General features: G+C 36.4%; 1 protein-coding gene across 1 annotated transcript in view; it reads right to left on the minus strand.

Moving 5' to 3' along the window:
- The window catches only part of ECT2 (epithelial cell transforming 2), a 64,880-nt gene extending 41,254 nt beyond the window's left edge, over positions 1-23,626 (minus strand). The window contains 13 exon segments of the mRNA XM_058556340.1: positions 5,788-5,924; positions 11,130-11,352; positions 12,718-12,780; positions 12,879-12,994; positions 13,136-13,266; positions 14,240-14,313; positions 15,232-15,339; positions 16,081-16,170; positions 17,722-17,904; positions 19,427-19,519; positions 19,628-19,707; positions 20,300-20,451; positions 23,521-23,626. Coding sequence (XP_058412323.1) covers positions 5,788-5,924; positions 11,130-11,352; positions 12,718-12,780; positions 12,879-12,994; positions 13,136-13,266; positions 14,240-14,313; positions 15,232-15,339; positions 16,081-16,170; positions 17,722-17,904; positions 19,427-19,519; positions 19,628-19,707; positions 20,300-20,429 — 1,428 coding nt within the window. The 5' untranslated portion in view covers positions 20,430-20,451; positions 23,521-23,626.
- Between the last annotated feature and the right edge of the window lie 2,032 nt (positions 23,627-25,658).

The following is a 25,658-nucleotide window of genomic DNA, read 5'->3' on the forward strand; positions in this document are numbered from 1 at the left end:
TTAATTAACAATAAAAAATTAAAATACTTCAGTATAAATGTAATAAAACAAGTACAGATGCTGAAAACTACATCAGAACGCTGATGAAAGAAATCAAAGACAACATAAATAAATGAAGACATATAGTCATAAACTGCAAGACTCAATACAGTAAGAATGTCAACTCTCCCCCAAACTGATCTATGGATTTAACCCAATGCTTCTCAAAATTCCAGGACTTTTTGTAGACAGAAAACCTGATTCTAAAAATTTACATGGAAAGGCAAAGTAACTTGCTATAAAGCTGCAGTACCCAAGACTGTATGGTCTTGGCGAAGGGAGAAACATCCAAGATCAACAGAACAGAATAAAGCCCACAAACAAACCCCTGAAAATACGGCCAAACAATTTTTGACAAAAGTGCAAAAGCAATTCAAATGAGGAAGGCTAGTCATTCAACAAAAGGAAGTAAAACACCATTTGCCAGAGGCAAAAAAAAACGAACCTCAGCCTCAATATAATGCCTTATACAAAAATTAACTCAAAATGGATCACAGACCTAAACGAAAAACCTAAAACTATGAAACGTTTAGAAAAGAGCATAGGAGAAAATCTTGTGATTTAGACTTAGGTAAAGAGATTTTAAATCTGAAATCAAAAGCATGATCTATAAAAGAAAAAAAAACATAAATTGGACTTCATCAAAGTTAAAAACTTTTTTGGGGCAAAAGACTTAGAATGAGAAGACACGCTATAGATTAGGAAAAAATATTTGCAAATCATATATCTGACAAAGGACTACTATCCAAAATATATAAAGAATTCTCAAAACAAGAAGGAAACAACCCAATTAAAAACAGGCAAAATAACAGTTAGTTCAACAAAAAATATATACAGATGTCAAATAAGGACAAGAATAGATGTTCAACATCTGCCGTCACTATATAAATGAAAATCGAAGCCACAATGAGATACCACTACACACCTATTTGAACAGCTAGAATAAAAAATACTGATAATATCAAGTACTGGTGGGGATGTGAGCAACTGGAACTCTCATACCTCGCTGGTGGAAATGCAAAATTGTATAGCCCGTCTGGAAAAAGGTTTGACAGTTTCTTATCAAGTTAAACATTACTTACCATATGATCTAACAATCCCACTCCTGGGTGTTTACCCAAGAGAAACAAAAACTTCTGTACACATAAAACTTGTACACAAATGTTGATAACACTCTATTCATAACTGCCCAAAGCTGGAAACAACCCAAATGTCCTTTAATGAGTCAACACAAACAAATTGTGGTACATCCATACAATGGTATACTACTCAGCAATAAAAAGGATTGAACTATTGATACACACAGGTTAGATGAATCTCTAAGGCTGAAAGAAGCCAGCCTCAATAGGTTATATATATACTATACAATTCCATTTGTATGACATTCTCAAAAAAGACAAAATTATAGTGATGGAGAAGAGATCAGTGGTTACCAGGAGTTGGAGTGAGGAAAGGGTGTGACTCATAAAGGAATTGTACCAGGAATTTTTTGGGGGATGAAAATGTTCTGTATTCTGACTGTAGTGGTGGTTATACAAATTTCCACGTGTTAAAATTCATAGAACTGCACGTCAAAGAAAAGTCGATTTACTATTCAAAGTAAAAATAATAATGTACTATTATTCTTAACATACATAGAAGTAAAATGAATGACAATAACATAAAAGCCAGGAGGAGATGAAGGTAAATAAAAAAATAAAGAAAAAGATAAAAAGAAAGTATATAATAAATAGTAAGAAACTACACGAAGATTACAAAGCCACTATTTTTAAGAACTCTTACAATTCTACAATAGTTTATTCTCCAAATATATATAGATTTTTCTGGACAATATATATATTCAGGCCTTCCATTTCTGCAAGTATGGTAAACTCTACCTGCTGAAAACAACTAAAAATACTGAAGTAAGAAAAAACCTCTAAATACATCAATAAGTTGACAAGAAAGTGAGGTAACTTCAGAGGCCAAAATTTAAGTGAAAGTAGGAAGTTGACTACTAAAACCAACCTTTGTCCCAAGGACATTTGCCTAAACTGATGAAAGTTAAGCTTCACCTATAAAAGCCTCAGTGGGCATAGAAGACCAACACAAAACCTACCTTCCAACCTACTATCAACTTCTGGTAAAGTTAAATACCTATATAGCCTACGACCCAGAAATTCCAGGCTTTTACCCAGAATACATTCTCAAGGAGACATGAATAAGAATATTCACAGCAGCAATACTAGTAATAGTAAAAAACAAAAGAATAAAACACTAAACACTAAAACTTAAAGTAACTCCAATGTCCATTAAAAATAAAAGTTAAATAAACTGATATATTCATACGGGAAAATGTATTACAGCTACATGCAACAACACCGATGTCTTAAAAATATTTCTATCAAGTGAAAAAAGCAAGTCACTAAAAATATATAAATATGGTACATTTACATAGTTTTGCTTTCCTACACAAAGGTGATTCTATAACGCAAATGATAAACACAAAATTCCAGATAATGATTATCTCTGAGGGGAGGGAAAGGAATGGGACTGGGAAAAAACACAATAGAGGTTTCAAAGATATTTGTACCATTTATAAATATTCCTTTAGCTAGTCAACATTTAAGTAAAAATCCTACACAAAACCATTCAGACAACCAAAATACATCAAGGTTCATTAAAACTTCTCAGTAGTCTTAAGACATGTTCAACTATCAAAAAGAGTTCTATTGTTTGCTTTAATCCCCCATATAAAATTAGATAGACAAAAACTATTGATTTTACCTTTCCAATATTTCTCAAATTTATCCTTTTATTTTCACTGATATCATAAGAAATTCAAGTTCTCAAAATCTCTAACCAAGACTGCTAAAATAACCTTCAAATTGGTATCCTTGCCTCCACAATTTCCCCTCTTCAATACCTCCTTCAAAGTGAACTAATTTTTGTGTGTGTGTGAAGACTAGCCCTGAGCTAACATCTGTTGTCAATCCTCCTCTTTTTGCTGAGGAAGACTGGCCCTGGGCTAACATCCGTGCCCATCTTCCTCTACTTTATATGTGGGACGCCTGCCACAGCATGGCTTGATAAGCAATGCATAGGTCTGTGCCCAGGATCCAAACCTGTGAACCCCAGGCCACCGAAGTGGAGCACATCAACTTAACCACTACGAGGGCCAGTCCCTAAGTTATCTTTCTAAAATGTAAGTCAGATGATATCATCTTCCCCTTCTCATCAAAAACTATTCTACAGTTTATAAATGACAAAGCACTCTATACAAAGGCCTTCTCTGGTCTGACAGAGGCAGTCTTATCTCAACTCTCACTGTATCCACACCCTACCCCCTACCCCGGTCTCTCTACCCCACCCTAAACTCAAATCCCCCAAGACTACTCATAATACCTTGAATGATACACAACTTCAATTGTTTGTAACATTTGTGCAATCTCAAATACAATTCCCACCCACATTCTTTGCAGGTATCAATCATACTCATATGTTAAAATTCACTTCAATTTTTATCTTCTTTATGATACTTTTTCCAATGTTCAAGTCACCGAAAATTCCAGCCCAATATCTTCCCTAAGCTGAAAGAGGAGTAAAATTCTTACCTCACAAATCTCCAAATACCTAACTAAACCTCCCTCATGATGTTCATAACCTTCTACTTGGTATTATAATTAGGTATGTATGTTTTATCTCCTCTAACAGTCAAAGCTCCTTTAAAACAGGAATCCTCTTTAACACCTGGCACAATACTTGATATTAATAGGCACCCAAGTATTATATAAAATAAATAAAGAAGTTTCTAGATATTCATTTAATTTGGGGGCTAAATTAAAATTAAGTTATTCCAAATTCAATTTTAAAAAAAAGAACATAGTTCTAAAATAAAGCTTACAAGAGAAAAAGATCATGAATTTCTTTATTTTTTTGTGTGTGAGGAAGATTAGTCCTGAGCTAACATCCAATGCCAATCTTCCTCTTTTTGCTGAGGAAGATTGGCCCTGGGCTAACATTCCTGCCCATCTTCCTCTATTTCATATGGGACGCCACCACAGCATGGCTTGACAAGCAGTGCATCGGTGTGCGCCCAGGATCCAAACCCACAAACCCCGGGGTGCCTAAGCAGAGCACGTGCACTTAACTGCTACACCACCGAGCTGGGCCCAAAAAGATCATGAATTTCACCACAATCTTTTAAATAATACCTTACGTGAGTTTATACTAAAGCATAATGGTATGAAACTTTGTCTATAGCCTAATAATTCCAAGAGCTTTTTTAAAAGGAGTTTTAGTGAATTTAATTGATATACAAATTAGAATTCTGAAACTCCAGCGCATTTACTGTGGCCTGAAAGGATTTACATTTCTAGGTAACAAATGCTACCGAAATACATGAACAGTATATGCCAAAGGGATTTTCTGCTACTCAACTACATTTGGGCTGGCTACAAAAACTTCAACGAGAAACTCATCTAGGATGCTTTCCCTTGAGGAAGAAAAGCAAAGCTGACTTAAGTTTAAAACAGCAGAGGGCCTCATAAAACCTTGACGACTGCTAAACAAATTAACTGTGAAGAACAACCTCTCCATGACTGCCACAAAAGGAGTCTTTCCATTTCTTATCCATGCATTTTATCAATGGTACAAGCAACTAAAGGCTACTACATTGAACCCCAATATATTAAGAATTCAGATAGAGATTAGTTAAAAATTAAACCTGCACAGAAACTCCCTATCATTTTTCTATTCAAAGACAAGCTTGCTGGTACCAACTTTATTTTCCTAACAAACTGTCTCCTTCATTACCTAAAACAAATTTATTCCTTCTTTCTACAGATTCCAAATAATGTTCTATTACTGTGTCTTTCAGAACTTTGAATTTTGGTTTATTCCTTAATTCTTCTTCAAACATCCTACAAGGATTCATTAGAATTGTTTTTCTTCAGAAATAACTTCATACTACATTTTAATATTGGTAAGCAATGAGTTAACATTTATTTACGACTAATCACTGCATACTTAAAGAAAACCTGACACTCAAAAGAATTACTGAAAAAAATTACTGACATCCATATTGTTATGCTTCTTTGCTATTGCTTTTTCACATATATACAGTACTAAATAAAGCAATGACTCTAGAACATACACTTTCATAAAAAGTTACCTACCACTTCCAAACATAAATATAAACGTAGTATCTTGACAAGGAACATGCAAAGTTCTGATTTAAACTCAGTCTCCTCTAAGATCATGTATTGAGGATCCTTCTCTCTTTAAAGTCACTATAGGGGCCAGCCCTGTGGCGCAGCGGTTAAGTGCGTGTGCTCCACTGCTGGAGGCCCAGGTTCAGATCCCGGGGGCGCACCAATGCACCACTTGTCAGGCCGTGCTGTGGCGGTGCCCCATATAAAGTGGAGGAAGATAGGCACAGATATTAGCTCACGGCCAGTCTTTCTCAGCAAAAAGAGGACGATTGGCATGGATGTTAGCTTAGGGATGATCTTCCTCACAAAAAATAATAATAATAAAGTAAAATTAAAAAATAAAGTCACTATAAAAAAATGGTGCTATTTCTGCATGAATAAAAGCTACTATGTCAGTTATGGCATTTCCCTAACAGCAGTTTCTGTCATACATTTTCATTTTTAATATCTATGTTCAAAGTCTATGCTTATATAGTTTTCTTATAAGAAATAACATCTCTTAGATTTTTTACTTAAGAATGCTGGAAAAGAGATCATTTTACAACCAAACTCTTACCTGAATAATTGTGGCCAATATATTTACATAATTACTTTCAGTCTGATAGAGCTCCTTTGCAACTTGCCACCTGGCTGACTGCTTTGAAGGAACCGGAGTGGAATTTTTAGAAGACTTAGTACAAGACTTTGGTGTTTCTAAAAGGTAAAAAGAAGGAAAGATTTAAAATGGAAGCCAGAAATAAGTACCAAACATTGTACAGATTTAACAGAAAAAAAGAGAAAGATACCTACTCTTATAAATATACCACCATATAGATCTTCTTTAAAGTATAATTTCCTCACAGAATATGGCCAGAAAAATATAATGGTCAAAAATATCAATGACTCCAAATTGACATTCTACTAAATGGCCTGTACTCTTCAAAAATGTCAAGGTCGTTAAAAACAAACAAAGACTGAGGGGCCGGCCCGGTGGCGCAAGCGGTTAAGTGCGCGCGCTCCGCTGCGGCGGCCCGGGGTTCGCTGGTTCGGATCCCGGGCGCGCACCGACGCACTGCTTGGCAAGCCATGCTGTGGCGGCGTCCCATATAAAGTGGAGGAAGATGGGCACAGATGTTAGCCCAGGGCTGTCTTCCTCAGCAAAAAAAAGAGGAGGATTGGCGGATGTTAGCACAGGGCTGATATCCTCACAAAAAAAAAATAAATAAAAAAAAAAAAATAAAGAAAGACTGAGAAACTGTTCCAGATTAGAAGAGGGCTGGCCCGGTGGCGTGAGCGGTTAAGTGCGCGCGTTCCGCTGCGGCGGCCCAGGGTTCACCGGTTTGGATCCCGGTCGTGAACTAATGTACTGCTTGTCGAGCCATGCTGTGGCGGTGTCCCATACAAAGTAGAGGGAGATGGGCATGGATGTTAGCCCAGGGCCAGTCTTCCTCAGCAAAAAAAGGAGGATTGGCAGATGTTAGCTCAAGGCCGATCTTCCTCATTAAAAAAAAAAAAGAAGAGACTAGAGAGAAAAAACAACGTGTGATACTGAATTGGATCCTAAACCAGAAAAAAAAACTTTTTTCTTTTGCTAAAAAAGACATTAGGACATAAGTGGAACTATTGGTAAAATTTGGAAGTCGACAGAGTAGACGGTAGGATTAATGTTAATTTCCTAACTATAATACTTGTACTGTAGTTATCCAAGCAATGTCCCTATATTTTGGGAAATATACATTTAAGTATTTAGAGGTAAAGGCATATCATATCTGCAACTTACTCTCAAAAACTGCAGATATAAAAAATTCGTGTGGGGGCCCGCTTGCTGGCGTAGCAGTTAAGTTTGTGCGCTCTGCTTTGGCGGCACAGGGTTCCTGGGTTCAGATCACAGGCGCGGACAGACACACCACTTGTCAAGCCATGCTGCGGTGGCGTCCCATATAAAATAGAGGAAGATGGGCATGGATGTTAGCCCTGGGCTAATCTTCCTCAGCAAAAAAAAAGGAGGATTGGCAATGGATGTTAAGTCAGGGCTAATCTTCCTCAGGAAAAAAAAAAAAGTGTGTGTGTAGAAAAAAAGAGAGAATGAATGAGTGAATGCTAAAGCAAACACAGCAGAATATTTCCATTTGGGAAATCTGCGTACAGAGTACAGGAATCTTTATACTATTTTTGCAATCTGAAATGATTCCAAAATAAAAAGCTTAAACATTAAAATGGAAAACAACATATAAAAATATTTAAGTTAAAAAAGGAGGAAAACATTGTTATGACTATACAGTTAGAATAATGGAAAACTTTTCATGTATATACAGAGAAAGCCTCCCTCAAAAAACCCCAACATCAACTGCAAATTCTTTATTAGTTCAAAGTATCTTAACATAATATAAAATATCCAGTCCAACCCAAAGTGGAGCAAGGATGTTAGCGTATTTTATATGTATCTTAAGAAAAATTTTTAAAAAAATATTTCATAAAATCTTAAAATACATTTTCTTACTATCAATATGGCTACAATACTTCATGATTATATTAGAATCTCCTAATAGCAAGTTTTTCAAAAGGAAAAGGAATGTATAACATACAATAGAGTGACATGAAAAAAGACAATACATAGTCTCAGCATATCAACTTTACTCAGTGATAAATAATTTTAAGCATTATTAAAACAAGCATGTGTACTATGGAGTTCTAAACGCTTTTCAAAGATAACAGACTTCAAAGAATTTCTGTCTTGCCATACATAATTCAGACTACTCTCACCAGACCCAGGAGCCTCTGCCATTACAGGATAATTCAAGGGGAAAAAGTTGACATACACTGATATGATTTAATGACTGTGTCTAGGCAGTGATCTACAAACTGGGGATTCTATTATATAGAGTACCTGATATATTAGTATAGTTGTCATATCTGTTTTCTTTAGTGGTTCATTTTCGTCTCCTGTCCCCTAAACTGTGTATTCAAGCTTCAGTCCTTTATGATCAGCTCTTACCATCCATGCACCTTATGTCCATCGAGATTACGGAACCAGTAAAATTCTCAGGTATCTGCATCTAATCATATTCCCTGCCCAAGCACCTGGTTCTACTTTTCCAAATGCCTACTGGACATTTCTACCTCTATCTGACCTAGATTTTCTCTAAAACTGCACCATCTTCCTCCAAAATATAAACTTCCTACTTTTGCCAAGGTAACATTTCTTCAACTTAATACTTCGCCGTCATCTCCTCTTATTCCCTTCCTATCACTCCACTCTATCAATATTTCCCCAGTGTTTCTTACTTTTCTTTCCAACCATCACCAACCCTAGGTTTAGGGCCTTATCACTTTATGGCCCTAGCCACACTGTAGATTACTTCATTGTCTGGCTATGTCTAAACTATCTTCCTTCTAATCATTCTTCAGAATAATCCACTACAAGTTACATATTCAATCAATTACTCTGCTGCTTAAGAGTTTGAAAAGTTCTTTGTTGATGAAAATATACAGTTCAAACATGTCAGTCTGATTTCAAAGTCCTCTAATATTAGGCCCCAATTAACTTTTCTAATTCAACTATTACTCCTCCATACTCTAAGCAAACTAACCTACTCACTATTCCCCAAAAATTCAATTTATATACTGTTATCTGTATTCTTGCTCCTGATATATTCTCAAATCCACCTTAGTTTCCTGGGCCCACCTTAAACTGACTTTCAATTCCTTCCATGAATATTTAGTTAGTACCTACTAGGCACTGGGAATAAAGCAGTGAATAAGATAGACAAGGTTCTTGTTCTCTTCAAGCTTACGTTCTGGTGAAGCAAATAAAATAATAAAGAAGTAAACAAAAAATATAATTCCCAACAGTGATTACTACTGAAGACAACAACCAGGTAATGCGTTAGTCGGAAGGAGTAGTGGACCAGAGACTTCACTTTACAGAGAACCCAATGAGATTTCTTTAAGGCAGAGACAACAAGTATGAAGTTCCTAAGGTATGGATGTAGTAGAAATAGTTGAACAATAACAAAGATATTATTTGAAGCTTAGAGAACAGTACTGGAAAGCACGATACCACACAAGGTTAGAGGCAGGTGAGAAAGGATTACATAGGTACTTGAAAGCTATGGTAATACAAAGCCACTGAAGGACTTGAAGCAGAGGAGTGGCATGATCTAATTTATATATTTTCAGAGACCTAAGTGCTGCATGTAGAAAGAAAAACGGATATAGAGAGACCATTTAGCATACCACCGGAATCGTCTAAGAGAGATCCCTTTTACAGAAAAGGCTGATTAAAGGGTGGCAAAGGAATAGAGTTAAGAGTGGTAGAGAACCAACAGTTCTAATTTGATTACATTAAGTTTAAGATGTGTATTAGACATGAACAAGGAGGTATCAAGTAGGCAGTTAGATAGAGAAGACAAATTTGGAAGTCATCAGCATGAAAATGTTTTTAAAACCATGGAATCAAATGAGATCATTTAGGGAGAATACAATAGAGAACAACTCAGGAATAACATTCAACATTTAGAGTTGGAGAGAGAAGTGAGGCAAAGAAGAACGAGAAATAAATGATGTACACACAAGCTAAGAAGAAAAAATGTGTCCAGGAAGAAGGAGTTGTTCATGTGCTGAATGCTGCTGACTGCATAAAAACTGTCAGTTTAAGGGGCCAGCCCGGTGGCGCAAGCGTTTAAGTGCGTGCGCTCCGCTTTGACGGCCCGGGGTTCACAGGTTCGGATCCCGGGCAAGCACCGATGCACCGTCTGTCAAGCCACGCTGCGGCGGTGTCCCATATAAAGTAGAGGAAGATGGGCATGGATGTTAGCTCAGGGCCAATCTTCCTCGAGAAAAAAAAAAGGGGGAGGATTGGCATCAGATGTTAGCTAAGGGCTAGTCCTCCTCACAAAAGGGCCAGCCCCGTGGCTTAGTGGTTAAGTGCGCGTGCTCACCTACTGGTGGCCCAGGTTCGGATCCTGGGCGCGCACCGATGCACGGCTTCTCCGGCCATGCTGAGGCCACGTCCCACATACAGCAACTAGAAGGATGTGCAACTATGACATACAACTACCTACTGGGGCTTTGGGAAGAAAAAAAGGAGGAGCATTGGCAATAGATGTTAGCTCAGAGCCAGTCTTCCTCAGCAAAAAAGAGGAGGATTAGCACGGATGTTAGCTCAGGGCTGATCTCCCTCACAAAAAAAAAAAAGAAAAACTGTCAGTTTCCCCAGCAAAGAGCAATTTCACATAGTAGTGACTGAAGTTCAATTGGAATGGGTTGAAAAAACAACGAAAAGCAAGGAAATGAGACAATGGATCAAGGTAATTCTTTGAAGAGTACTCACGTGAAAGGGAAGAGAAAAATGGGATAGGTAAGTGGAAAGGGTCATGGGGTCATGGGGGAGGTTTTTATTGTTTCTAGAGAACACAACATATTTGTGTGCAGAAAAAAACAAAAATACAGCGAAAACGTGATGATCAAGAGAAGAGTTAACTGTAGGAGCCTTCCTATACACAGTTGAGGACAAAGTGAACTCACCCTCCCCTGATTTTATTGTACCTATTTTCTCCATAATGCACGTGATATCTTATGATTTTTTTTTTAGCTAGTGTTAAGAATCCATTCTTTGAAAGGCCCTATCACTTTCTAGCAGTGTGACCCTAGACAAGTTACTTCTCTAACCTCAGTCTAGGCATTTGTAAAATAGGGGCGATAAAACCTATCCTATAAATACACACAATATGTAAAGCACGTAGCATATACTAAGCAATCATTAAATGGAAGCATTTTCATGTGCTTTTCTCCTCAGCTAGAACAAAGGTAACTAAAGGCAGAGGCTTTCATGTTTACTGTAGCAGGGATTTATCTATATTCTATTAATCATACCATTCCACTAAATTTTAAAGATCAATTTTTAAAAATTTGAATTACCTCCACAGTTAATGCTAGACTCTGGTGTGTTGGAGATATCTAGGAGTGAGCCTATAGAAAGGGAATGTTCAGCTGATGGGCGCTTACGGGGAGGGAAAGGTGACATGTCTGTCTCTCTTGAAAGCTGAGCAAGTGTCTCTTTTAAACGACGTCTTTTGCGATTGCTGTTTGGGGTATTTAGAGAAAGCAGTGACACTGATTTCTTGAGCTCAGGTGTATTAGCCTGCAATGAAAAACAGAAAAGCTCAATTTTACTTCCATGGCTCTTTACTGAGACAGAAACAAAAGAAAAATATATTTATGAGTCTGACAAAATCTGGATTTTACACAATAATTTTACAACTATACACTCTGCCAGGTAATTCAGAAACCTCATAAAACATAAGAGTCAAGGGACCACTGTAATTGCCTAATCCCAGCACCTCATCCCTTTTCTTCACAGCACTCTCACCATTATATATTTATCCGTAAGCTTGTTTACTGTCTACTCCCCCGTTAGGCCATAAACTCCAGGAGGGCAGGGACCATTCATATTTTGTTCACTGTATCCCTAGCATTTAGCACAGTGCCTGGACATAGTGCTTGCCAATATTTGTCAAATAACATTTGGTTTTAAGAGCTCTCTCCCAAAATCTAAAGCACATTTTTTAAACTTTATGTTTAAGAACCTTACACTGAGAACAGAAGAATTTGAAAAGAACACAATATAGTGCCTATTTGGATTTTATAGAAACATAATAAATCTATACGTCATCTTCAATATTCCATTCAAAATGGTTAAATCCCAAAGTGAAGTAAATCTTCCCTTATAGCCTGCTTCTATACCTTTATACTGCATTTTGGTAAATGATACTGCTCTTCACCAAGATCCAGCATGAAACGGATTTTCTTGCCTACATTCTACTACTAGTCATTTTTTTAATGACATCTCTCCCCTTAATATTCTTCAATGACTCCCAATACTTAAAGGATAAAATCTAAACTCTTCAATGTATTAAAAACTTCCTGATTCTGCCTACCTAGTAGGCTTTATCTGTCGGCCTTCTTTCCCACATTTTTCTAAAGCCATACTAAACTACTTGCTATTTTAATGTACTTTCAAGCTTTCATACCCTCTCCCACCTGCTGTCTAACTTGAACTTCTTTACCAGGTTAACCTAGTAAGCTGGCTCAACATTTATTTGCTCTTTTCAATCCTGCCTGAGTCTCTCAGAGTGAGGCTAGTTAGAATACAAGCACATACTGATTATAGCACATATTCTATACTGTATCTCTTTGCGTATTAGCTTAGAATCCTTAAGGTTCTAAATTTCTGAAGATAGGGATGTTATTATTCATAATGGTATCACCAAGAATTAGCACAGAATGACATATCTTAAAAGAAAATAATGTCCATTACATTGACTTGTTTCACTTAAATCTACATAGACTAAGACTATTATTCAATATCCAATTCTTTAATTATTCTGAAACTCCTAAACATGATGTAAAAGATGACCATATGCTAATTATACCATGCCCTTTTTGGACAGAAAGGTCATACACTCAATTTCACAGAACAAATGACTAACGGACAAAAAAAACATACCTTTTCATATAAATACATAGTTTCTCCAGCTCGGGCATCCATTTGAATGCTTCCCCAGAACCACTAGGTGAGAGAAAAAAGATTTTAATTAAGAATTTACTTTATCAGAAAAGCTATTAGTAATATTTTTAAAAAACAAATCTCATTCTAGAATTACTTGCCTCTTGCTTGACAACATAAAGCTTCTTTGAAGGTTCAAATGGAAGTTCTTTTACTATATTCTCTTCAACTATAAGGTGAGTGCATCTTTCATCTCCAACTGGTAAATAGTTACCTCCTAAAAAGGAATGCATACAAGCATAAAGAAGCCAAACTATCTCCAAATCCAAATTTTTAAAGAGGCATTATTCACCAGTAAACAATTAAGCATAAGTGAGGAATAAAATATATATAACTTTTCAATTATGCTAAATTCTACCTTGCATTTCAGTCATTTCTTCCATATTCGTTTTCTCTTCATCTGAAAATCCAAGGAAACTTAAAATGCAATCTTGAAATGGAGGAACTTTAAATTCATTTCTAAAGTCATCAACTGATGCACAGAAATCCCTAAAAACAAAATATACTCTTCTAAAATGAGCTTAACTTAAATTCAAAACTTGGTCTATCAATTTATAAATCTACAGTAATTCTCAGCGTTTTATTGAAAATATTTATTGAAATTACTTATTGAAAATATTTTACATCTGGTCCTGAAATGCTCACAAAAACTTCAATTAAAAAAAAATTGCTATGGGCCGGCCCAGTGGCATAGTGGTTAAGTTCAGACGCTCCACTTCAGTGGCCTCGGGTTTGCGGGTTTGGATCCCAGGCACAGACATACACACTGCTCACCAGGCCGTGCTGTGGCGGCATCCCACATGCAAAATAGAGGAAGATGGGCACAGATGTTAGCTCATGGCCAATGTTCCTCAAGCAAAAAGAGGAAGGCTTACAACAGATATTAGCTCAGGGACAATCTCCCTCACAAAAAAAAAAAAAAAAAAAATTGATGTGTCCTCAGTCTTCCCAGAAGTAATTTCTGACAAAATTTAATCAGAGCTAATCTTTACAAGATTCACATCTCTGCTCTGTATATGAAATTTTATATGTGTTCCAGGGGTTCTATAGTGAATCTTAAGTAATGATGAAGTACAATAACAAAGAATTATGAGGTTGGAAAGCTTAACAAGGTTATAAATTGCAATCACCACTTAAAAGGTAACCAAACAAAATAAGCAAAAATATAACACAATCTAAACATCCAGATGCATTAAGCTATTACCTAATAATTTTAGAATGTTTGTGATAATCAAAATTATTTCACAAGGTAATGTCCAAAGATACAGATATTTTTCAATTTCTAATTTTCATAATTTTGTTATAACTTTGGTCCTCCTAGACTTTATTCTCTAAGCTACCAAGAGCTAAATTCATTTTTTCTATACTATCTATGAATTTAGGGTTTTGGGTACTTGAGTTTATCTTTATAACATAGTATGTTTAATTCACATAATAAACTACTGAATTTCTAAACACTTACTGTTCATTTCGTCTTTCCCAAGCTTTATAAATCCATTCTGGCTTCATAATTGGAGTACCCAGGCTCACAGCAATCTAAAAATATAAACATTATGATGAATTTTTACCTTAAATAATTGCATTCACGGAAATTCTAAGCAATGACACACTTTTTTTGCAGTTTTAGATCGTTGTTCATCTGCGTTGTAACAAAATATAAAGAAAAAACTGTCTTTCAATCATACAACTTAGGTTAAAATAACTTGAAAACAAGTTCCATGATGTCCAAACCATTTCCTTATTTTATTTTAAACAAATATATCTCTGAAGTTAGGTTCATCTTTATTGTATTTTTATTTCTCCTTTCTTCATGTTTATTTCCTTGGAAGTACTGACCCCCAAGACAGTACTACAGAAGAAAACATCTGATTAAGTTACTAAAAACTTAGCCATGAATTGAAGAGTTTACCTCCCAAGAATTCAACATTACCCTAAAATTACCGTTTGCTACATAAATACACTGATGGAGGGTGGGAACAAATGATAAACTCTTCTGAAGATATTCAAGTGCAATCGTAAACTAAGATTTTTATCCTAATAAAAGTACTTTCTCCCGTTCTAATTTTCACAAGTTAAATCTTAGAACCATTTTATAAGAACATAGCTCTGTTCTTATAAACACCACTTGGACAAGAGTGAAATACCTGCTCTCATTACTTCATGACCTCCTCATTTACAATGCTAATAGTAATATTATTCATCTGCCTGAAATGTTATCCATCTACCAACCTCCACAATACTACTCATCTTTCAAGGACTAACTCAAGTTCCCTTGCCTCCTTAAAATCTAAGGGAACATACTCCTATGATTTAAAATTTTTACTAAATGTACATAGAGCAAAAATTGAATTTCTGATCATCAATAAACTGTGGGAGAAACAGATAAGGTGCTATTACTAAATCCACTCCAAATAATGCTATACTGAAATACAAAAAAATACCAAATTTACATACCCTGAATTTTTCTCCTTGTGTACAATTTGCCACCAAATGTGTAATTTTTGAATTAAAGTCTCTTCGAATAACGCCACCCATGTGATGGACCAATGTCACTAATTTGACCTCAAAAGAAAAATTAAGCAACACTGTCTTCAGGATCAATTTGAACAAAATTTTAAACTATGTTTACAATTCATTTAGCATTTACTGAATACTTTCTATTCATAAGGGTACATACAAGAATTTTTATAAAGATATAAATTTTATGTCAAAAAACTTAAAGATTCATTTGCCCTATTGGCACAGCCAAAATTACACATAGCAATAAGCAAGTAAAGATGATCACACAAAACAAAGTTAATTAAATTGACTTTCATACAACCTAAATATACTACTTTTTTTTTTAACACCAGGTTACATCATACTAAGATTCTTCTCACAAAATTAGAGTAATACCCCATTAGCTCCAACAAAGAAAATCTTATGAATCAGAGAAAGTTTCTATGAATTCTCTAGAGTAATGAGAATACTTTAAGGCTGGCCTTGTATAACAAAAAATTGCAATGTGTAAACAAAAACTTCAAAGAACGTGGTTGATATGGTATTTAACAAAAAGACAGTTAAATCAGACACTTATGAAATTTTTCTGTTAATTCATATGCCAGCCATCCTAGACAAAATACTTGCGTCTTTACAAGACTTTTCAGAATGTTTCCTGACAAAATTTAAAACCTGGTATAGTCATAGTAATTTCTCTTTCAATATTTTTAAGATAAAACCATGATACAACTACCAAAAAAATGCCACTTAAATTGATTTTGCTGGAGAAAATATTCTTTGAATAGAATGTTTTAAAATACTTACCAGTTCTTCTTTCTTCCTGAATCCAGTAAAGCACAGTACTAGATTCATCATGCTTGTACAATAGAGTGGGCGACATGAAAACGGCAAAGGCTGAACGATACAATTTTAAATCCGTAAGCTTTCTTTATAGCAGAAAATAGAACACATCTTTCTCAAGCTAAATATACCTCCCCCTCTTGCCAATCAAAAGACTCCTTGCATTTTTCAATATGCAACAAAAAAAAAACAGCAAAAAAACAGATTGCAAGTTTCACAATAAAAAAATTTCCCATGATTGGCAAATCATATTTCATACACATAACCTAAACACACTTTACTATTGGCAAATTAAACATATTTATATCCAAACCTTTATTTCCAAAATGTACTTTGACATAGATGAAGTATTGTCTAAGGAAAGATTTCAGACTCCATACACTATTGTAAATACTTTCAATTAAAGTTAAAATAGGTCAAAGATATTTTATGATAAATACTAGGTAAATAACACATATACTTAAATCAAATATGATTCCATTTTTTGAGCTAAAGAAAATGACATAGTAAATAATTTAACCAATGATGTACAATATATATATGTACACACACCTCAGAGAGCATGTATACACACACACATCAGAGAGAAAGACAATGGCTAAAAAATAGAGAGATATATATTTAATTCCCACCACTATGCAAGAAGATTCTTTTTCATAATTTTGGTCTTTAAAAAGTATATTTGGGGGGCCGGCCCGGTGGCGCAAGCGGTTAAGTGCGCGCGCTCCGCTGCGGCGGCCCGGGGTTCGCTGGTTCGGATCCCGGGCGCGCACCGAAGTACTGCTTGGTGAGCCATGCTGTGGCGGCGTCCCATATAAAGTGGAGGAAGATGGGCACCGATGTTAGCCCAGGGCCGTCTTCCTCAGCAAAAAAAGAGGAGGATTGGCGGATGTTAGCTCAGGGCTGATCTCCTCACAAAAAAAAAAAAAAAAAAAAAAAAAGTATATTTGGTTTTTGAAAGCAACACTTCTGAATCAAAACAGAGAATTAAAGATTATCATGTGCTTATTACTAATGTCTGTAACAAAAGACGCACAATGACCTAAGCAATTTTAAGTTAATAAGGCAAGCTTAAAAATGAAAAAAACATAGCAATAAAACCAAAGAACAGGGACTAACTCTACTACAACTCTTATATTGAAATGCTATTTAAAAAAAAAAAAAGCTGAAGTAATTTCCCTAATTTTAAATCATGCAGTAACTGATAAAAATGGAAATGTGGTATGTGTTCTGTGTAGAGGAAAATAAAAGTTTATATATGTCTATGCATTTCTGGAACCCAAGTTTAAGCAAATTATCTCTTCCCAAGACACTGTAGGTATTAAGACATATACATGTACACAAACACACACGTGTGTACATATATATACACACAAAACACACACATAGTTGTTATTGTTTACTCTCAAAGCTCTTAGATTTTCACTACTGAAAATTACAATAGAAAGAATGAAATGACTATACTAGAGTAGCCACTACTATACCAATTCTAAATATTTCATACTCTCAACAACTAACGGGATTTTTATGCTTATGAATTTTCAAAAAATTCATTAATAAAAATTTAACCTAGTAAAGTCATTACAAACGTATATCCTTTCTTACCTCTTCTTTCCGTGCACAGTTTAATACAACTGGTGGTCCAATAACTCTACAATCAGTCTTGTATAATTCATTAAAGACAGCATCCTGGAAGTTCACGACTACAAATACATTTTCAAATTCTGGAGAATCCAAACTGTCAAATTCTTCCACTGATGCCATCTTTACAAAAGGCACTTTAATTTCCTTGATTTTTTTCATGTAGTTATTAGAAATAAAATGTATATGTTATTAAATTAACTCATATAACTCACTAAATAAGACCTAAAAAATTCAATATCAACATTTAAGTTTTCTACAAAGTTTTAAATCATATAATAATGAGCATTTACTTAACAGTGGAACAGCCATATTTCTTTATCTGTATTTTTATTTATACATATCTCCATCCACATTAAGATCTTAAATTTTGAAGATTATTATCAAGGCATAAGCTTCTGACATAACTTAGTAGTCATTATAAATCATCTAGTATGCATGCAAGAAGGAAGAATTTTTTTAAGTACACACATTCTGATAGTGGGATGCATTAGAAAGATATCCACTATTGCATTGCTTTTTATTCTGACCAAAAAACGATGCTATACATATAGCTATTCCTGCCCAAATTAACTGTCCTCAGAAAAATATAAAAAATACTATGACACTTCATAGCTACAAAAAGGATGTAGATTAACTTAATCATTTCAGTATATATGAGGGAAATAACAGAAAGATGTGAAATATGTAGGCAGTTGTAGCATGGCAAATGTAGGATATAAAAAGGCAAGTGACTGTTTAACGCTTTATACTGCATATCTACGAAAAAGAAGAAAGATATTTAAGTACCTGTATGACTCTTACGTAAAAAAGAACAAAACCATTTAAAAGAAAATTCTGAATGGGTCAGCAAATTATTTGGGCTTTATTTGCTAGGCTGATGTGATGGGCTGAATCATGTTCTCCCAAAATTCACGTTGAAGCCCTAACCCTTTGTACCTTAGAATGTGACTATATTCGGAGATAGGGCCTTTAAGGTTAAATGAGGTCGCATGGATGGACGCTAATCCAGTCTGACTGGTGTCCTTATAAGAAGAAATTTGGACAGACACAAGAGATACCAGGGATGTGCATGTAGAGAAGAAAGGCCACCTGCAAGGCAAGCAGATAGTCCTCAAGAGAAACCAAACCTGCCGACACCTTGATCTTGGACTTCTGGCATCCAGAACTGTAAGAATATATATCTCTGTTGTTTAAGCCACCCAGTCTGTGGTATTTTGTTATGGCAGCCTTCACAAACTAATATAGCTGATATAGAGAATTACATATATTTCATATGCTGAGGCAAATTCCCTGATGATTGTCAATTGTGATTTATAATTTTGAAAATAAAGCAAGAATTTAGAATAACTATAAAATTAATGAGAAAAAAGAAGCTAAAGAGTTTAAAGAAAAGTATCAGATCTTTGTAAATACATGGTACATCATTTAAATTTAACAATGCCAAATTACTTGATAAGGATTTCATTATTCACAATATATGCTATAGTTTGGGGTTTCAGAAACACCCAAATTTTAAAAATAAATATAAAATAGCTTCTATTCCTCTAGCTTCAGAGTGCACAAAATATACCTTGTGCCTAATTTAGGTACAATCACCATAAGCGAAATAGAAGAATACAATCAAGGGAAGTGCAGCATGCCACATGCAATGAAATGCTTGACCTACCATATTAACAATACTTTTTATTAATTTTTCATCCGATTTTCCAGGACAACTTTCTTTTATCTTTATAACAGGGACTTCCATTATTTTAATAGTCTGTGGAAAAGAGACTTAAGTATGAGATTAAGAAAACTACAAAATTATTTACACACTGATGGAAGAAAAACAGCCTTTTAAAAAAAACTAAAAACTAAAACTCCATACCTTTAATGCTCTTAAAAGTTCTTCTTGTTTTCCAGCTTCTTGAACTAATATCACTCTTGTTTCAACTTGAGGCATTTCTTCTATTAAAATTAAAAATGTTTATCAGGTACCAACATCAAAACCAGTAGTTCCTAACCCCTTTTTTGCCTAAATCTTGTATGTTTTCCATCTTTGAGATCACAATATTCTCTAAAATTAAACTGACTTAATTCCCAGTTTATTAAAAAAAAATGAGGCCATATATCACCTTAGAGGAAGAGGAAATATATTGTAGCAGTGTATACAACATCAGCACTTCTCCCATCCTCTTCAACAGTGCATGCAACTTTAGGAAAGACCATTTACATAGTGGTAAGCAAAGAAGTGGCTCTTCGCCTAACCAGTCATAACTAAATATATTCTACCTAAAAATGTTGCAGTTAGATTGCCATCATATACAGAAAAAACAATATCCAACAATAAGGTGCCTTCCTCTTCAAAGTTGGGAATCATTAATCCAAACAATATTCAAAAATCTACATAAGTGCAAAGAGTTTCTGTCAACAAATATGTACTGAATACCTGTACTCTAGCTTAACAGTTAATATCACAGTTAAATCATAAGAAGTCCCTAGACAGTAAGTTTAGGATTGAAACAGTGATTTGGTGTTTTAAAGCATATAACAGATTTACCTTCAACATATGAAGTGGATCCAATAAATAAGTTTTCCTTAGAAGTTTCAGTAACTTTAGAATCAAAAATGGAAGAGTCGGCCAAGCTTGTCCTCCCAGAAGTGGATGTTGACACAGTATTGTCAGCCATTGTTTGTACTCTTCTACGTTGGCTGAAAAAATAAAATTTGAATAAAAATACATGAAATAAACATGATTGTTGTGCAAAAACAAGCACTAGAGGCTCTACTTTATATGCAGAATTTATAAAAAAGCATCATTACTCATTTTTCTTAAAACTGAACCAAAGAAAATCACTCAACTTCTCTACGCCTCAGTTTCTTCTTCTGTAAAATAAATAGCTGACTCACAGTAATACAGTAAAATAACAATTTATCAAAAGTACTCAGAACACTACTTGGCATACAATGAATGCTCAAAAGGTACTCATAATTATTCCACCTCTCTCCTCCACACCTTTGCCCTCAACCAACCTAATTCTCTTCCTATATTCATTTATAATACCACCGTCATCCCCCAAATACTCCCAGTCAAAAACTAGAACTGTCCTTACTCTTTGCTCTACCCCATTCGCCCTCCCAAAACTCTAATCAATCCCAACACAAGTATATCTGGGACCTGGCCCCTCTTCTCTATGCTCAATGCCACAATAGCCACTTGGTCAAATACAACAGCTCCAAACACCTTTCTCTATCATTAGTTTCTTCAGAGGTCACTCTCCACACACAGAGTTTTCAGGGGTATGGTCCTAAAACAAATGTGACCATACCACTTCCCTGCTTAGAACTTCCATGAGCACTCCTCCATAAAATGAACAAGTCCAAATTCACCATCCAGTTTACAATTTGGTCCTAGCCTACCTATTCAGTCTCATCTCCTGTAATTCCCCCAGTCCACATGTACTATATGCTCCAGCCACGACGTAATTCTTAGCATTTTTCAAACACAGATCACAACTTACTCCACACCTACTTGCATTTAATGGTGCTCAATTCTCCACCTAGAATGTCTTTCAACCCCCAACCCACCACTCTTGACTCATCCTCTGTGGATTTCTCTGATCCTCTCATATATAATTGGATTGCTCTCTTATCAGTATTTTCATATTACTTTACAAGAATCTCTTCTTTAAAAGAGTTAACAAGACAATTATGCATAGGTTAGTGCCAATGACTCTAGACTGTGAATGAAAATCTTTTTTTTAGGTTTCCAAGACTTAAGAGTTGTAAGGTTAGGCAAGCAGGGAATAAAGAAAAAGTTGAATAGATTTTCATCAATTCAAATTGGGGATTTTATATAAGTTTATTATTTTGAAGTACTGGGCAAATATAAAGAGGATGCCTCATCTTTATGTAGAGGTACATGTCTGATCTAATTTACCCTTTTCTGCTTTTTCAGATTAATAAAATATATAAATATCTTCCACCACATTCTTAGCAAAGTAACAGTTTAAGTAAACTGTATGCTGTGGAGAAACATTAAGATATCATTAGCATTATTTCTGGATGGTGATACTAAGCAGTATGAAGATGTGCACACTAATAAAACAATAGACCTAAGCACAATTGTTAGGTCTGGCAACTCAGTTTCATGTGTCAGCTCTGCACTTAGTAGGTTAAGCCTCAGTTTCCACATTGGTGAAAGAGATAATAGTACAACTCAAATCCAGTAGTTGTGATGAAAACTGAATAGATGTCTTAAAATGAGTGACAACTATCAATTCTCATATAATATTCACAACGTGGACATTTCTTATTATCTTACCATAAATCCATGTCAGTCATTATTCTAAGGCTCTCCAAAAGAGTGCTCCAACAGTTGTTAATAACAGTCTTTATTTAGAATCAATAATAAACTCTATACAGCTCTTATTTTTTTTTTTACATCTCTTACACTTAATTGTTTCCATTGAAAAAGAAAAGGCTCTAAACAGATTTTCATTCAAAGTCTCCTTAAAAGAATGTTAAAAAAAAAGTCAAGAGATGAACTAACCTGCTTTCAGGAACGGAGGGAGACTTTAATAAATCAAAAACACCATATGAGTTCACATTTTTCTCCTACGCGTCTGTTTAAAGACTATCAAAACACACAGGCAATTAAAAATTAAAATTGTCTCTAATGGTACTGTATATGATCAATTTATTGCCAAAATAGCTTTAAATTTTAGGAAAAAAGAGCTGCATGGTAAATTGACGACATAACATCCAACAGTTTGATGACAAACTGAACTACACTAATCACTCTTTCATTCATGTATTCCATAAGCTTTTAAAACAAACACAATAGGATCGGTGTTCACAAATCTATACAGCTTATTTCCCATCCAAGAACATAAACAAGGAGCTTCTCACTAAACACCCTATAACACATGTCTCTTTTCATCACAAAGATAAAATTTGTCATTTAAACATATTCACTTTAGGTTTCCTTTTATTTATTTTTTTAGGCATCCCTTTCCAGGGTGGAGGAGCTAAATGCAGTACTGGATATGTTGGTGGTGTTATTGACAATACCAACATTCTTGTTAATATTATAATTAACAACCAACATTTATTTACAACCAACATTTATTTAACATTTAATATGTGGCAGACAAACCTTTCACTTGTATTTCTTTAATCTTTGCAGCAATCCTAAGAGGCAGGTACTATTATTAGCTCCATCTAACAGATAAAGAAACCTAGCATGGAGAGGTTAAGTAACTTCCCGCAGGTCACACTGTGAGTGGTAAAATAGGGATTCAAAGCCGGGCTGATTCCAGAGGCTGCGCTTTTAACCATAATCTGTACCGGGGAGAACGAGGGGAAGTGGGCTGGCGTTTTATGTAAAACCTACATACTAAACTTCCCACAAAGACGCCGAGAGCAATCCTGGAGTGAAACCACTAAGTACTCTGAGATAAGCCCCCACGGCTGCAGCTGCCGGCCCCCAGAGCCGCAGAGGGCAGCGCGGCTTGCCAGACCCGCTTCCCACGCCCTCCCTTCACCCCGAGACTCTCCCGGAAACAGTACCTGACCAGGTGAGCGGTGAAGACGGGCCCCACCCCGCGTCACCGGCCCGCGCCGCGAGCGCCGGGGGAGCTCCCAACGCCGGGGGGTCCGGGCTGGGGCGCTCCGGAATGCGCGGTCACCGGGGCGGGGCTGGCGGACACAAGCCAAGGGGCCCCCTCCCCGGGGACGCTGGCCCGCTCCCACCGCCCCCACCACACCCGGGGTCCTCACCACTCTCAAACAACGCCCTGGAAGTGCCGCCTCTTCAAGCGCCGACTCCTCTCACGCTCACCGCCATTCCTCGCCGGCAGCAGCCTCAGCGATTCAAAAAGTGAGCCGCTCTCTCTAAAAGCCATGCCGATTGGCGCGTGATGTCAACCTCCTTCCCATAGGCTGGAGTCTCCAGCGGGGGCGGTGATTGGTCGCTGCTCTCTGCCCGCCTCCCCGTGGGCGCCGACTGATTGGTTGTGCGTATGTTTCAAATAAACCCAACGGCTTGGACGTCGGAACGTCAGGAGTCTGTGGCGAAGTGCCCGGATGTGACCAGGAGGGGGCGGTGGCGGCCCTTCCGCTTCTCGTCTGGGAGTAGCAGGTGTGTCTGCGGCTACCGCTTGTTTAATCAGTAAACATCGTCCCATTTCCTGAAGACAGTTTGAGTGGATTCTCCTCCCTCTCGACTTTTTTCTCTTTAAGCGCCGCCAATCCTTTAACCTTAATCCGTGCCTCCGCAAATGAGGTTTTCCCCACTGGTTGCTGTGAGCTGTAAGATTTTTCTGCCTGCATACTTTCTGCTTTAGGAATTTAAAGTGGGGTTACGGGGTTTTGACTTGGGTGGTTGTGTTAGTGTGGCAGGGCCAAGGACGCGGGAACTCGGGGGCTCTCCAGGTGGACTTCAAAACAGCGGCAGCTTATTTAAATCTGTTCTTTGTAAAGCACTGTGCTCTGGTCTAGGGAGCTTCACGGATGATTAGAATAAATTCTTAGTGCTTCTCGGGCTTTTTTTTTTTTTTTTTAATATGAGCTTTTATTTGAACAAATGTAAAAATATGTCTTGAGACTCTAGAATTTCCTGGAGCCAAAGGAAATTGCTTCCTGCTGCTCCCACCCCCCAGCCCCTTGAGATCTTTTACTTTCCTCTCAAGTATAGCCAAAAATGTATCGTTTTTCCTGTAATTACTATTGCTATTATAAAAGCAACCTTTTATTTTCTTTATTTTCTAAATATAATACCCTTGATCACAATCTCAAGAAAAATACCCCTCCCCCAGGTGGGTTTTGCATAGTTCCCGCCTGATCGCTGATTTAAGTAAAGGAAGGAAAGGGAATCCGTTGCCAGAACCTTAAATCCCAATAAGACGAGGAAAACAGACTTGGAATGGAACGCTTCCGAACATCTCAAACAGGTCATAAGGGTTTACAATTTTTCGTAATTTTGTCAGGCCACCTTAGAATGCCTGAAAAGTTTGTAATGCAATCCACAAAATGAGTAAGCAGTCTGGTAATTATTGGTTTCCCTGTTTATAATTGAAGAGTATTTACAGTCTGCTCTCCATTATAAATGCCATGATAACCGTTAGGGCAAAAGAAGAGAAAAACAGTCATTGAAATTGAACTTTGGAATGTGCTTGCATACTTAAACTAGGGTGTGCCCAGCATTCCAAAAATTCTCATCCCTGAAAATATATTAAGCTAGTGAGCGAAGCAGCCTATTTCCTGTGTGCACTGCTCCCTGGTAAACAGGCTTTGCACCCAAATCTAATGATTGACTATGTGGTATCACGGCACAAATTATATGCTAGCCTAACAAAAGCTATACTTGATTCCTTTTTAAGGGATGTATGGCAGTTTGACTAGCAAATAATCAGGTAATACAATCTTATTTCCTAACCATGTAACCTCCTTTTCCATTTCCTAGGTAACCTCAAGTTATTTAACCTCTCTGTGCCTGTTTGTTCTTTTATAAAAGAGAATGACAGTACTTAACTCAGTGTTGTCATGAGGATTAAAAGAGTTAATATATGTAATTAAAACATATTCTGGCATATAATAAACTCAATAGATGTTGGTCATTACTACTACTGTGGCTGCTGCTACTATTACTACTACTGTTATCTCAGCTAAGGTCCGTTAATTGCCTGATGGGACTGAAGCTTCTCTACACTGCCTTCTCACCCCTGACCACAGGAGCAATGCCACCTGTTTCTGTTCCCTTGCCCCACTCCAGCCATAAATCCCACCCCCTACCAGACCAAACTTGATGCAGTGAAGACCTCCGTTGCATTCTTTTCCTACCAGAGGAAGAACAGTCTTTCTACACCAAATCTAATCTCCCTCTTCTCTTTTAAGGGAAAGCCTGCTGTGTTCAAGCG

Source organism: Diceros bicornis, chromosome 15, assembly GCF_020826845.1.
Source record: "Diceros bicornis minor isolate mBicDic1 chromosome 15, mDicBic1.mat.cur, whole genome shotgun sequence".
Taxonomy (NCBI): domain Eukaryota; kingdom Metazoa; phylum Chordata; class Mammalia; order Perissodactyla; family Rhinocerotidae; genus Diceros; species Diceros bicornis.